This window comes from Triticum aestivum, chromosome 6D, assembly GCF_018294505.1.
Source record: "Triticum aestivum cultivar Chinese Spring chromosome 6D, IWGSC CS RefSeq v2.1, whole genome shotgun sequence".
NCBI lineage: Eukaryota > Viridiplantae > Streptophyta > Magnoliopsida > Poales > Poaceae > Triticum > Triticum aestivum.
In genome coordinates this window covers 430639063-430653368 of record NC_057811.1, presented here as the reverse complement: position 1 = coordinate 430653368, position 14306 = coordinate 430639063, and the positions used below count along the sequence as shown (strand labels likewise).

Genomic DNA, 14306 nt, shown 5'->3' with positions numbered 1-14306 from the left:
CCTATCTTCACCTTCTCCTTTGTCTTCCCTTTGCCTATCCATCTCCTGCATACGAAACGGGCATCATCGACCCATGCATCTTGACCTTGCTGCAATCACAGAGCTATGATGAAGCCAACATTCGCAGTGCAATTGACCTCAATTCTCATTCCACTAACCTGCTATGGTGCGATTGAGACCGAGAAGGTATGGTCAACCTCGAGTCTTGACAAGGAGGCGGCGTTCTATCACTAAGAATTTTTTTTGTTGATTCCACTAACCTGCTATGTTTTAGGAAGAATTCTCAGGATCAGATCGATCGATTAATTAGGCTGAATATGACTCAGTTAATCAATCCTTTTATTGTCCGCATTAGTATAGATGTCGATCGTGTCCAAAAGGCCTCATGTTGTGGCCTTAGGAACCACACCAATCCCATAATTTGAATATGATTATTGTGTAATTCTTTGTCTATGATTGCGCAGATATACATGGATGGAGATAGCTTACTATTAATCTTCTTTCCTGTAAATGTGATGCTGAATTTGGTAGAGGTATCCAATCTATCCAAGTCACCATAATATACCATCGCCGAATTGATCAGCTCAGGTACACTAATCTCCAAATATGTGTAGATTATTCATAGAGCTTAGTTTTACAATTTTCTTTGGGGAAAGTTGTTATAGTTAGTTTCACATACTACTCATTCAAGAGTTCGGTTTACTAGCACATGATTTACCAGTTACATGTTTCACACTTTATTCTTAAGATGACATATGCACCCAATGGTTCTGTTTTTTTATCCCTTAATATTAAAAAAATGTAACAAAGTCTCGCTGCAACGCGCGGGGTATTTGCTAGTTGTAGCTACGTAATGGACTAATTTCCCATGCATGCACGTGACCTTGCTTATCTCTAGTGCATCAATGTTGCATGCAGACTCTTTTGTTTGCTCAATCCTAGTTCTACACATTATTGGTTGCATGCATACATAACTTGGTAACATGTGGCTAACTCGTTCCTTGACGTGCATAATCTTGCTCTCATCAGTACAATGCAAATTAGCAATCTGGCTCATAGTAATCGAGACAAAGTATTGTTCTCCATCTCCGTAGATGATAGGCAGGTACCTTGGTATATATGGCGCATATACATCCTTACGATAAGGTGAAATAACAGTAACACTGATAGTGATAGAACACACGGTCGTATCATCCTCTCCTCCTTGAAACGAAACTGTCCCCGGTTTCGAATTAATCTTTTCAGCAATATTTTTATCTACGGACTGAACGACGGCCATACAAATTCCAGTAGCTTCAACCTTCTTCTTTTCTTCTTCTTTTTCCTCTTTGATCTTCTCAAGATGTTCTTTCCTCCAAGAAATAAAACGCTCATCATCCATTGGCATGAGGCTGCACATCTTACCCCTCTTGACGGTATATCTGTGTGTTTTGCAATCATACGCAACATCATGCTCTTTGTACCATGGCTCGCCCAATAACAAGTGACATGAAATCATCGGTGCCGGAATCACATCGCACAAAACCTCGCAAAAATAATTTCCCAACAGAAACGGTACCTTGGTTTGCTGCGTGACAGTGAGCTCTTCTTGACCCCAACAAAACAAGTATGGTTGTGGACGTGGTGTCATTGGTAGATTCAGCTTCTCCACCATCTCGATGCTTGCAGCGTTGATCAAATTCATGTGATCGATCGTCATGGCACATGATCTCTCTCTCTCACCACCACACGCGTGTGAAAAAGCCCGGTCCAATGGCCTTCCTCAACCAACTGAAATCCATAGCTTAACTTACTGAATGACGATGCCCTCACCATCTTCTCCATAGTGTCATGAACAACCTGATGCTCTGAATACCACCTGATGTAGACCGAACCTCGATTGCGAGATCCGATCCGTTGTTGCGGCCCGACCTTTCACGACACTCCACCTTCAGTAGCAGTAGCCTCTGCCCACGCACACGATGTGCATGAAATAGAGGGTTTGAACCTTGCGGTCAGCACGAGAAAACCAATCTCAACGATGGCACTCATGCGCAAAAACAATTTCCACAAAGAAATCGCAACACAGAGGTTTTCTAAAGATCCCTCTAAAACTTGATACGGGTGTCTACCCTTAAAAACACATCGTGTCTATTTTATAAAATAACCTGTTTTTACAATGACCATACTCTGGATATTTATACTAGTATAGCCGAGCCTACCATGGTTTGACCAACACGCTAGGCACACCTCTAATTCAAAGGAAAAACAAACTTGTCCTACCAAAAGATAACAACCGACTTGATTTATTCTAACGAAACAAAAATAATGATGACTTGTTTGGTTGGTGGTGAGGCTTCTCGTGTAGTCTGCAGGTAGACCCCGCCCGGTTCCTTTCAAAGAAAGCAAATCTTTAATCTTCATGTACGTCACGGAGTACAATTCCTGATCGGGTGGCCGCACCTGATGGAACCTGTATTTGGTTAGGACTCTTTCTTGTATTGTAGCTACGTAATGGACTAATTTCCCATGCATGCACGTGACCTTGCTTATCTCTGGTGCATCAATGTTGCATGCAGACTCTTTTGTTTGCTCAATCCTAGTTCTACACGTTATTGGTTGCATGCATACATAACTCGGTAACATGTGGCTAACTCGTTCCTTGACGTGCATAATCTTGCTCTCATCAGTTCAATGCAAATTTGCAATCTGGCTCATAGTAATCGAGATAAAGTATTGTTCTGCATCTCCGTAGATGTTAGGCAGGTACCTTGGTATATATGGCGCATATACATCCTTACGATAAGGTGAAATAACAGTAACACCGGTAGTGACAGAACACACGGTCGTATCAAACCATGCGGGCAATTTTGTGGCTACTGGCATGGGAAAATCTGTGCACCTGAGGGATGCACTTCATTCTGAGGCAGTAGCATGTCTTGCCGCTATTGGTGGGGCTATCAGAATTGGCGCAAAATCGAATTATATTCAAGTCTTATGCTTATATTATCTATGATGAAGCTCTCAGACTTTATTTAATGTTTTTGTATATCATATCGTTAAACTACGCTTATATTAGTCTTTTCATTGATTTGATTTCAGTTTCGACATGTACTCGGCCAATCCTGTTTGTGCTAGTGGAATCTTGAACACCCTGGCTCTTGACCCGAAGCAGGACATCCTCCTTCAGCCTCTTGTCCCCATCACCCACCTGGAGCAGAATGTGTCTTCTGTTTGGAAGGGTGGTATGTGATTTCTCTACTCTGTTTCTATCCATTATAGAAAGAAGTCCACATAGGGTTTCAGAAACCGGCTAACCCACCCCCTCAGCTTAAATACCCGTTAATTAACCCCCTAAGGCTCCCCAAAACTAGTCAAAGCACCCCCTGACGATCCTTTGAGTGGTTTCTGTAGCTTGTTTTGCATACGTGGCTCAGGCCGATTGCTACGCCTGCTTAGTGGACGGTGCGAAGCGATATGAGTCGCACATATTATTTTATTTAGATCTCATGATTGCATTGTTAAATGACTCGCACATGTTATTCTCAACTGAGTCACAGATAGAGCCAATCTTAAAATATGCCCTGCACCAATGCTCTGGTGCAATTTTCTGAATTAGTTGTTCTCACGTCCTTAATGAGATGGTTGCTTTGCCTTACAATCAAATTTTCAATTGGTAATGGTGACTAGAGTACAAAATTTCAGCAACTGAAATCCGATGGTGATTACAAATCATGGCCGCTACACTAACAAATCAGATTCTTGAATCCTGATTAGGTCCCATATGTTCTTCTATTCTCATTGGAAGTATTCAGTCATATTTTTCTCACAGCAATTCATGTACTTCTCCATGGATCACTCAGGTTTAATAATTCTGTCAGAATAACTAAATTGTAGCTTTGCCAGTTTCTTGCTAGAGAAAAATTATATACTGACAAAGCATTAACAATGCCCCTAATGTGATTTCAGCTGTAGTTAATCTTTGGAATTTTAATCTCCTAGCTACATTCCTGTCCACTCAAAATCATTGTAATTCAATCAAATCTTCTGAATTTGACTAGAACTGCTTTAAATCTTTATTACAACCTTTGACTGTTCAAATGCATAGACATAACAACATGACTAGGATGCAACTTTCGTTCGTTAGTACCAATCAAGACAAGTGCGAATCAGCCTAACAGAAAAATAAAGCGCCTCAAACCCAAACCCCAAGCTCATATATGTCTCTTTGACGCTGCCTTGGTCTTCCCTAAAAATACTTTGAAACACAAGTGCCAATCAACTGGAGACTCACCTGCTTGTCGAGTCGTCGTTGCGCTGCCTCCCGTCAAGCGTCGATTATCATGGCTTGGCATGTCGCTTCGTTGAAAGGAAAGAAGGGAGACAAGGCTGAAACAGGAGGAGCAGCAGTTAAGTCCACGACCAGCCCCACTAAGCCGACGTGGCAATCGGCCCGAGCCACGTATGCAAACCCGGCTACAGAAACCACTCTAATGATCATGTGGACTTCTTTTAACCATTATATAACAAATTTCATTTCTGTTTATAACAATTTATGCTTCTTCATTCTGTTTAGCTTCCATCACCCACCTAGAGCAGGTCTTTGAGCACTTGAAGGTGTCTTCTGTTGGGAAGGGTGGTATGTGGTTTCTTAGTTATGTTTCTATCCACATGTTCATTTCTGTTTACATTCAGGGATCTGTGTTCATTATATAACAATTTCTGCTTTTCATTCTGTTTAGTTTTGGTCCGGTTCCTGTCTGGTAATGACTTGGATGTCTATAATGAAGAGTTTGTTCTTTCTGATGAGAGTATTTTCTCTTAATACTATTAATTCCATATACTTTGTGATGATTTATTTCCAGTTTTTTCTATTCATTCCATTTCTTCTCTATTTCTTCTTTGTTTTAACATTTTCCTCTGTTTAATTATTTAGCAACCGGCAACGGGGTTTGGGTCTACAAGGTGTTCGCCAAGAAGGGCAAGGGGCAAATTCGCACGAGAATTGGCAAATTCGCATGCAAAATAGGTGTGAAGGTTCATCGGATTGGCGCCGGCACCAACAACGGACTCATAGATTACTAAACTGTGTCCTTGCTTTGTGCTCTAATGTATTGTCCAGTTACGCCCGCTCCTCTTAATATATAGATATTTTATACTAAAATTTTACACTTACCATACTACCTTTTTAAGGATTATAATTTTTCATTACTTATTTTTAAAGTTAAATACCAATTGTATTATTTATTTATTATATTTGTAACACATATCATTTAAAAATACTCATGCTTGCGCTGAATTCAATTTGTGTTTTTTAATTAGTTTCTGATAATTGTGTAAACTGTGTATACATATCTATATTAGATAACTCTAAAACATATCGTAATAGTAATTGTCTTATAAGATTAGGGTAGTATATCTATAGAACATGCTAGACTACAAATTTAACCATATATGAGGGATTGCTATATATATACTCGTTTTTGGAGCACCTATGTACAAATTTAATCATATGTTTGCTAAACCATATGGTTTAACAGATGTGCGTATATACTCATCTAGCTCCATCCATGCGCACCAGGTTAAGCCTTGTTAACGTACCAGTACGCAGTCTAACAATGACAACAAGTGTTGTTTTTTATGTTGTTATGGGTTACCGTCTTGTAGGCTGCATCAGCCCAACTGGTGTTTTTGGGCCTCACGTCGTTTTTGTGTGCAAATAAAAAAAATGCATGAGTTAGGTTGTGTGAGGAATTCGACTGAACCAAAATTTTGGCCAGTCAACTTTTTGTTGTATATGATTGTTTTGTATACGTTTAATCTTAATTTAACGGCAGATGAAAAAGTGACTGAACAAAAATAAATTTTCAGTAACTAGACTATTAGTTTGTCTCCATTAAACCCAGCCCCCGTAACACAATTCCGTACCAAAACGCTCATGAGTCTACCACTACTCCGGTATGCAGCCGTACGAGTTACCGGTCGTGGCTGCTCGGTTTTCATTCAACCAACACAAAGTAAGCCAAGAGTGCAAAAATCCTTATTGATTATTATTTTATTAAAAATACAATGGATGTCCCTCATCCTCACTTTTACATGGAGGAAGTACTAAATCGTACTATGTGGACAACATGAGCTCGGACTAATATGTATGTCATTCATATTGTAAAAAACTCGTAGAGCTGCTCTGGTAATTTTGCTCATATTTTCTCCCACACCGCATAGTCATTGCCATGCGCGGCCACCTTGAAGCCTCCCGGAATGAGGTGTCCCACATCGTATCTTGGCCCGAGCTTGACGATGACCTTGCCGTCGATCTCAGCGAGATAAAGGTCAGAGTCAGCCTCTATGATTTGCAGCTTGCTCTCACTGTGTATCCCATGTCGGGTCCTGATTGACACCAGACGATCGATCTCCTCCTTAAGGCCCCAGTCGAAGAAATGATCGTAGAACTGGAGAATCACGATTATTTTCATCATTTCGGTCGTGGTTTTTTATTATGAACGAAAAAAAGAGAAGAAAATTTAGATATGATGAATTGGTACGATGACTCACGATGCATGGGGTCCCTGGGTGCGTCAGGATGTAGGCATATCCCTGCATGACCCTGTCAGACGGGAAGGGCCACATGTGCTGCGTGGAGCCGGTGTCGTGGTTGTCCACGAAGGTCACCGCCTTGGCTGGCCACCACCCGATCATGCCTGGCGCCTTGCCGTCGGTGCCGCGCAGCCGCCACAGCTCGCCCTCCACGGCGACGTTCAGGATGCCCTTGGTGGTGAAGTCAAAGGTGGTAGCGGGGCCTTTGCCGCCAACCTTGTCCACCCAGTTCACCAGCTCCTGCCGGTGTTGGTCCTGGTTGAGGTTGGGCTTGCCGTCCACGCCGTACGCGAGCGACGTCCATATCTCGGCCACGGCGAAGCTGGGCGCCGAGCGGTCGATGTAAATCTTGGCGACGTCCGCGGAGTAGCCCTTGGCGAAGTCGAAGCGCCAGCCGTCGAAGCCGATGTCGGCCTTGAGCCAGTTGAGCCACTCGACGAGCTCCTTCTGGACGCGCGGGTTAAGGTGGTCGATGTCGGGGGCGGCCCCGAAGTCGGCGCCAGTGTCCGGGTTGCCGGTGCCGTCGGCGTAGGGCCGGTCGTCGCGGCAGATCATGTGGGGGCCCCAGTCAAGGCGGGCGTCGGGGGTGCCGCCCTCGAAGATGCAGTAGATGCCCCGGCCGTCCTTGTGCTCCGCGGTGCGGTGGTTGATGACGATGTCGGCGATGGCCTTGACACCCTTGCCGTGGAGCGCCCCGATGAGGGACTTGAGCTGCGCCTTGTTGCCGTACTTGGAGGCGTCCAGGTCGTACAGCCGGCCCGGCATGTAGCCTTGCTCGGCGACGGACTGCGACGCTGGAGGGAGCCAGACGTGCGTGACGCCGGCGGCGGCGATGTCGTCCACCTTGCCCATCAGGAAGTTGTACCACCCGCCATTGTGCTTCCACGACTCCCAGTTGAAACCCTGCCGCACGCACAACTCAAAGTTCCGGCCTTCTTTGGTTCATAGGATAAGAATATTGTAGGAATAGAAACTTCATAAAAAGTGAAATGACATGCATCTGAATTCCTATAAAAAAAGAGATGCCATTTAATGCATAGGATAGGAATTTTTTTCACTGAATCTAGGCTAATGTTTTTTTTCCTTTCAAATGTGAAGGATTGGACCCTATCCTACATAGCAATAGGAATTCATTCCTTCAAACCAAAGGGGCTCTATAGGAATTTTTCCTTGAAAATCCTCCTATAAGATTCCTACAAACCAAAAGAGGCCAGTCCAAAAGAAAACATGATCGCAGTCTGAAGACAGTTCTTGCCGACGAACAGGATCTTACCTGAAAGAGAACTTGCCCGGAGGCCAAGTTGGCCGACAGGCCAAGGAGGACGAGGAAGAGCGAGAGGGACAAGTGTTTGTTCGCCATGTTCTTCAGCTCTGCCTGTGCTTTGGAAGAGGACGATGGAGAACTGATGCATTCAGCTGGTGTGTCTGGCCAGGTATTTATACTGTGCTGCACCATGCCGGGATTGCAACTTGCAAATCATTTTGCGGCGTGCTCGGCTTGAATGCTCCTTTGGGCCAGTGGATATGTCGGCCGGAGTTTGTTATCGGCCGGTGCGATGAGCTCAAAAGGCAATTCAATGGCCCAAGTGATGGAGCCAGTCTTCGCCTTCGGTAAGAAGGCACCGGACAAAACGACTGTCAGTTATTCTGAACCTCTGAACTTTGATGAAGAACATTTGAGCATTTTTCATGGAACAGTGCTGTGGTTACAAATCACCATCTACTGCAACAGCAACAGCATCCAAGCCAAGAAAATTGGCAAGAACATGGAAACCAGTACAGTTCTTCAGCTTATCAACCGATGGTTTCAGCTTTCGCGCACTAAAATGAGGTCCAGTCCAGACATGCTGTCCGTAACCCTTCGTAAAAGATCAGCGGCAACTGGTGGCAAGTGGGCAGGATGGCTCCGAGGTTACTTGCGCATTCCTGGTTAACAAACAGAAATCCAGTCAGCAAATTATTACCCTGAATAACCCGGATGTGGTGCATCTCTCGATGCAGATAAAACTGGACTCCAGGTTCAGAAACTTTCTAGCGAGCTTCAAACCTTTTTCTGTCTGAAGAGATCAAAACATATATTCAAGTATTCATTCGTTCGATGAGCATTCATTTCGTGAGGGTAGGAGTATGTGGCAAGAAAATATAGATTGTTCATCCCAAGGAATTCCGAATGGGGGTTGCAACTCACGACGTCATTTCCGTACCAGAAAGAAGCTGCACCTTTTGCTCAAACAACTTTGGGTGGGATAAGCAGGCGCCATGATAAACGCTGGGCAGAGACGTTATCGCGAGGCCAAAGCAAATCCAACCGACTCAACAGAACAAACGGAAGCGTGTGCACTCTACGCAGAGCCGCGGCCGCCAGGTGAGGCGCACGCTATCTGTAAGCACAACTGCTGGCAACCAGGTGAGGCGCACAACAAGAGTAGGATTCTATAACCAAGGTCCAAGATCAGTAACTAATCATGCACAAAAAGAAACAAGTCTGCTTTGAATAAGCTGAACACAAAAGGTACAATAGAAGAGGTGCCAATACATTTTATTTGGGGCCAGAATAGCTTGGACATATTCTTCGGACAGAGCTCAGCAGTGATATTCCTTTCTTTCAGAAGTAAGAAAACATCATGCATGAACCCACCAGTAAAAAAATAGCAGGTGGGTTCACACTAAAAGAAAAAGTACTAAAGGAGGAACTAGTGAATACATCACTGGCACATACACAATATGACTCGCCTGGTCAGGCGGCCTCGGAGTAAAAAGGAAGGCCACTTGACCACACGACCATTTGGATGCCACAGGGAGGTGAATAAGAAACAGAGAACAGTAACGATAGGAGTATCTACAACACTAACTTGACATGTTTTCCTGCTGAACCCTGACCGACTCTTTAGCGCTACCTTTCTGTCACATTTTATTACGATTGTCTTGTTCGACTAGGACGAAGTTAAATTCACTGATAGTTCTCTGTCATGACGAGCTGTTTCTGGTCACTTGAAGTATGACGACAAGTATAGTCTTACTCCGATGTCCACCGGACAATCCTCGCCACCGATTGCATGAAGAACCACGGGGATGTCGCTCAGGTAGCTTATCACCATGGGCAGAACGGCTGGGGCAACTTCAACTTTCACTGCCTCATCACTCAGCAAAACTGACTCCACAGTCTCAGTTGCTCCTGATTCATCTCTGTCTTCGGGTAACATTAGCTCGGATGGGTTCACCACCACCGCGACTTCCTCAATTGCTCTACTGCATCTGAACTGGCCTCCCCTCTTTTGGGGCCTATTCCTGCATGCATCAAGCACCAAGGTTCCAGTGGCTTCCAACCATTCAGTAGATAATCCCTCGACTTCATCATAGTATATCCTCCGTTCCATCTACATCAGAAAATCATGATCAGGTGACTCAAAACACACAGAATGGAGAGCTTATATTACATGAGAATTAGGGGCAAAGTCATACCGAGAGTTTGGGCACATAAACTGACATGAACCTTGGTCCAAGCCCCAGAACTCTAGCATTACAGACATGGGTCTGCAAAAGTAAAACCACAAATCAGTTAAAATAAAGCTTGCCAGCAAACTTAGTTGTGGGAAGTAAAAAATGATGATGCACCATTATTACCTCATTCCTCTTTAGTAGAGCCCACATGTAGAGCTTCTGTCCAGCTTCTTCTGCACGGCGACTGGCCCACTTCCTTTCATTACAATGTTCAGCAGCCTCCCCAAGATCTTCAGAGTTAGGGACCTTAAACTTCTTAGCTGCAGCAGACAGTGCCTCTCTCCCTTCTTTGGATTCAGCAGCATCCTTACTAAATTGAAGGCCTGTAAAGCATCTACTCGCAACTTCACAAGATGTGGCTTTGACTCCATTCCGCCCAGTGGATATTTTCCTTTGCTTCAGATACATCTGTTCAGCCTCAATTACTGCATTCAGTGTCCTGTGAACGATTATATCAGGATACCTTCGAAGTGGTGAAGTGAAGTGTGTGTACAAAGGGATAGATAGCGCATAATGAGCCCAATCATCCTTCTTGCTTATCAGGTCCCCTGTGCAGAAGTATTCCGCAGACTGCATTTGCTTTGAAGCATAAAACATGAGAATATCAAACATAACAGGATCATCTTGCAACTCTTCCTTCAATCTGCAAATTGAAAGATGAAGTTGACCGGATGATGAAGAATCCAATTCAAACCCATTTTTAGCACAAAATGCCTCAAATTCTTTCAGCTTCCGTGGATTAGGTTCAGGATGCCTACGAAGTAAAGCACAATCAGGGAATGCATTGGATATAACTTCTGCAGCTGACATATTTGCCAACAGCATTAACTCCTCAACAATGAAACATGCATCATTCCTTTTATAGCGATAGCTATCGCATGGAGCCCCATCTTCATCAAATAGGATTGTGGGCTTTGAAGTGTCAAGAGAAAGAGCTCCACCCTTGAATCTAATATCCTTCAGATTTTTCGAGATCTCATAGAGGCATCGAAGAGACTTTATAACATCCTCATGTTTAAACATGCCATGCACTTGAAGAGATGCAGCTGCAGATCTAAACTGGCTTGAATCACTAGAAATCAGATCTTGCACGAGATCATATGACAGCTTGCAGCATGAAAAGATAATGGTACGACCAATCCAGCGATTAACTATGCTGCCATGAGGATCAATGTCCCAAATAACAGAAAAGGCAAGCCTGTCTACCCCAGGATTAAGCGAAACTAGTTCTTCTGAAAGTCTTGAAGGCAACATTGATACTTTACGTCGCAAGGTGTAAACACTAGTAGACCGAATCTGAGCCTCAGCATCTAATGCAGTCTCTGGATGAACAAAGTAAGAAACATCCGCAATATGGACCCCAATACGGACAATTCCTCCAGAAAGTGTCTCAATAGATATTGCATCATCAAGATCCGAAGCAGTAGGAGGGTCTATTGTCAAGGTCAAAACATTTCTTAGATCCTTTCTTGCTCCAAGTTCTTCTTGTGAAATCTTCCAGCAAGTGTCAGGGAGACATGCCATGGACTCAGGGGAAAATTCAACATCAGATATTGCATTCTCAAACAGTATAGCATCCATATGTGTTTCAACCTGTCCACCCTTTCCCAAGAACTGTACGACACAAGCCCAGGGATAGGGACTTTCCTCATTCCATTCATCAATCTGTGCAGCAACTAATTCCTTCCAAATAGTTGTATCACCTTCTTTCAGCCTCTGTTTGATACCATCTGACAAAGTGCTAATACTAACAATCATCTGCGGGAACTTGGGATCAGTAGGCAAGATTTGAACCAAGCCTGTGAAAATTGAGGATGATATATGGTTCATCCTCTTGGAACCCTGCACATTCATCTGATTTCTCTGCTCTCCATCGGGGAAATCTGAGAAAGGAGCAAGGAAACCTACAACAGTACTACGGCGAGGAGACTTCTTTATGACAGATACTACTTTACCGGTAGGGCGTCTGCTTGGGTGATTGTATATCACAGAACAGATCCTCTGTACTGCTCTTGCAAACTCGGTCTTAGCTTCATCCAGGTCTTCATAATTCGCTGGGACAGTAGCATGCCCATTTTCACAAATAACAGCTTGACTAAAACCACTGTTCTTGTGATGGTTATGCATCCTGTCCGGAACAGGTTGGCCATTACTGCACTTTTCAAACCTACAGCTGGCATCTGCCTGTCCTTTCTTCAAACTATGGTTCCCATTTGTTTCACTAACTTCACGAGCAACAGAAACTCCTCCAGTGGCAGGGTTGCATGCAATGTTCTGCCCTTTCATTCTAGTCCAGTAAACAACAGGATCCAATGTGATGGCAACAACATCACCTTCAATCTGCAAAGTGGGTCAAGAAAGAGCATGTCATTGCAAGTAAAAGAACCATGTACTCTGGGTATATATAGTAAGAAATGCAAGATCAGAACCGAACATTCATAATTCCATATCTAGTCATATAACACCTCAAGGAAAGAGAATGCTTTCTTAGAAACATATCAGCTAAATTAATTTGCTGCATGAATGTTTTGTACTACTAAATAAGACGTCCTGAGTAGTGGCGGAGCTTGAGGCAAAAGGTTGGGCGGGCCAAGCTGGCTAATCTATAGAGATTACCCTTTGATGGTCGTTGGACAGCCCAAAACTAAGTGTACAATGAGGAAAATCCTGCTGCGCTGGGCGGGCCGGAGCACGTGTTGGCCCTCACGTAGCTCCGCCCCTGGTCCTGAGAGAATGTTTATAGACAAGGTGATTGCATAAAGAATGCAGGTTAATATTGCCCACGGGAAGACGAACAAGGGCACAACATCTTCAGCAGAATATTCAGAAAAATGAGCACAGCATAAACATAATGTATCATGCAGCTTTGCTTAAATCATTTTCAAATGCAAGAGCTCATGAGGTGAGTCACGGCCACATACTGAAACTACACACTTCAAGCATGCTATTTGGCCAAAGGGCATACCACTTCAGCCATGTGTTTAGAGTCGACTCAAAATCACGCCAAGAGCAGGTAATTCTCCCAATGTGCTTGACCAATTTGTGGGAAAGAAAGCTAGACATAGGTTCTACGTACGTATATAATTTGCAAAGTCACAAGCAATCGAAAGTTGAACATAAATTGAAATGTCCAATCCTGTGGCATCACAAAACAACTTAACAGCAGAAGATGCAAAATGACAAACATGGTACATAACTCTTGTTCTTAGACTCGCCTCCTGCCATATGCCATATATGACGAGCATTGTGTTACCTGAGTTCCTAGCACATTATAATTCCCAAAATGGCTAATCAGCTAGCATGCAATTCAAGGCAGAACGACAGGCTGGAAGCATCATTAAGCCTTTGCACTATCCACTAATAGCACTGTATGGGATTGCTATAAATTACAGTACACAGTTAGCACCTCACTTCTTAATAGATACACTCATGTTGCAGTGTGTGCAAGCAGACGTGGACTTACCGCTCGGTTTTGCGCCGGCCCGGTAATGAGAACATCCACAGGTATGCCCTCGATCGTGCAGTACGCCTGCAACACCACAGATTCCAGACATTACCCACCAGTAGCACAGAGACTGTGCAGTCAGAAGCAAATTAGGAAGGACTCCATGCTTACCTCGTTTCGGTTGTGAGCATTCACACGGAACTTCCCCGCGAAGACATTCCCTCTCTGCACAGAGGAGGCAGCAACAAATCAACACATTAGTTCTCTCGAAAACAAATCAATACATTAGTAAGTTAGAGCTACGGCAAGGCTGCAAGCGTCACGATCCACTACCTTGAGGGCGTCCTCCACGACCTGCTCGGGCCAGTAGGGCGGGAAGAAGAGCCTCCTGGGAGCCCCCGCGCCCGTGCCCACGACCGGACCGCGCGCCTCCATGCGGGACGGCGTGGGCAGCAGGGGGCAGGACCGGCTCGTCCCGGCCGCCTCGGCCAGCGCCGCGGCGTCGAGCCGGGAGTCGGCGCGCATGGGCGGCATCGATCTGCACGGGCTGGGCCCCGCCGCGTCGACCTGCGGCGGCGGCGGCGGCGTCGTGGCCTGCTTGGGGCGGCGCGCGGGCCGGCGTCGGCGCCTCCGCTCGGCGTCGTCCTCCGTGTGGGGCGGCGGCGACGGCGAGGCGCGGACGGGGATGGCGGCGGCGGCGTGCTCTCCGGTGGCCCTCATGCGCAGCGGCCTGTCGCGTTCCTCGAAGAATCGCAGCGCGCGAGAGAGATAGAGAGGGGATGGG

The 14306-nt window shown here is 44.9% G+C and overlaps 2 protein-coding genes across 2 annotated transcripts in view; both read right to left on the bottom strand.

Annotated features, from left to right (window-relative positions):
• Window positions 1-6008: 6008 nt before the first annotated feature.
• On the bottom strand, window positions 6009-7978 carry LOC123145597 (alpha-amylase type B isozyme). Its single transcript, XM_044565062.1, has 3 exons — window positions 7850-7978; window positions 6535-7479; window positions 6009-6431 (listed from the first exon to the last, which is right to left on the bottom strand). The coding sequence occupies exons 1-3, from the start codon at window positions 7934-7936 to the stop codon at window positions 6180-6182; spliced, it is 1284 nt and encodes a 427-aa protein (XP_044420997.1). The 5' UTR covers window positions 7937-7978; the 3' UTR covers window positions 6009-6179.
• A 1111-nt stretch (window positions 7979-9089) lies between these two features.
• The window catches only part of LOC123145596 (DIS3-like exonuclease 2), a gene marked incomplete in the record, with an annotated part of 5649 nt that continues 432 nt past the window's right edge, over window positions 9090-14306 (bottom strand). Inside the window, 6 exon segments of the mRNA XM_044565061.1 lie at window positions 9090-9953; window positions 10039-10110; window positions 10201-12417; window positions 13541-13606; window positions 13694-13747; window positions 13856-14182. Of these exon segments, the coding sequence (XP_044420996.1) occupies window positions 9564-9953; window positions 10039-10110; window positions 10201-12417; window positions 13541-13606; window positions 13694-13747; window positions 13856-14182 (3126 nt within the window).

Coding starts and splice junctions, on each gene's coding strand:
- LOC123145597 (XM_044565062.1), bottom strand. CDS start 7,936: ATGGCGAACAAACACTTGTCCCTCTCGCTCTTCCTCGTCCTCCTTGGC. Junction 7,480..7,849: donor CCGGGCAAGTTCTCTTTCAG/GTAAGATCCTGT, acceptor TGCGTGCGGCAG/GGTTTCAACTGGGAGTCGTG. Junction 6,432..6,534: donor ACCCAGGGACCCCATGCATC/GTGAGTCATCGT, acceptor GTGATTCTCCAG/TTCTACGATCATTTCTTCGA.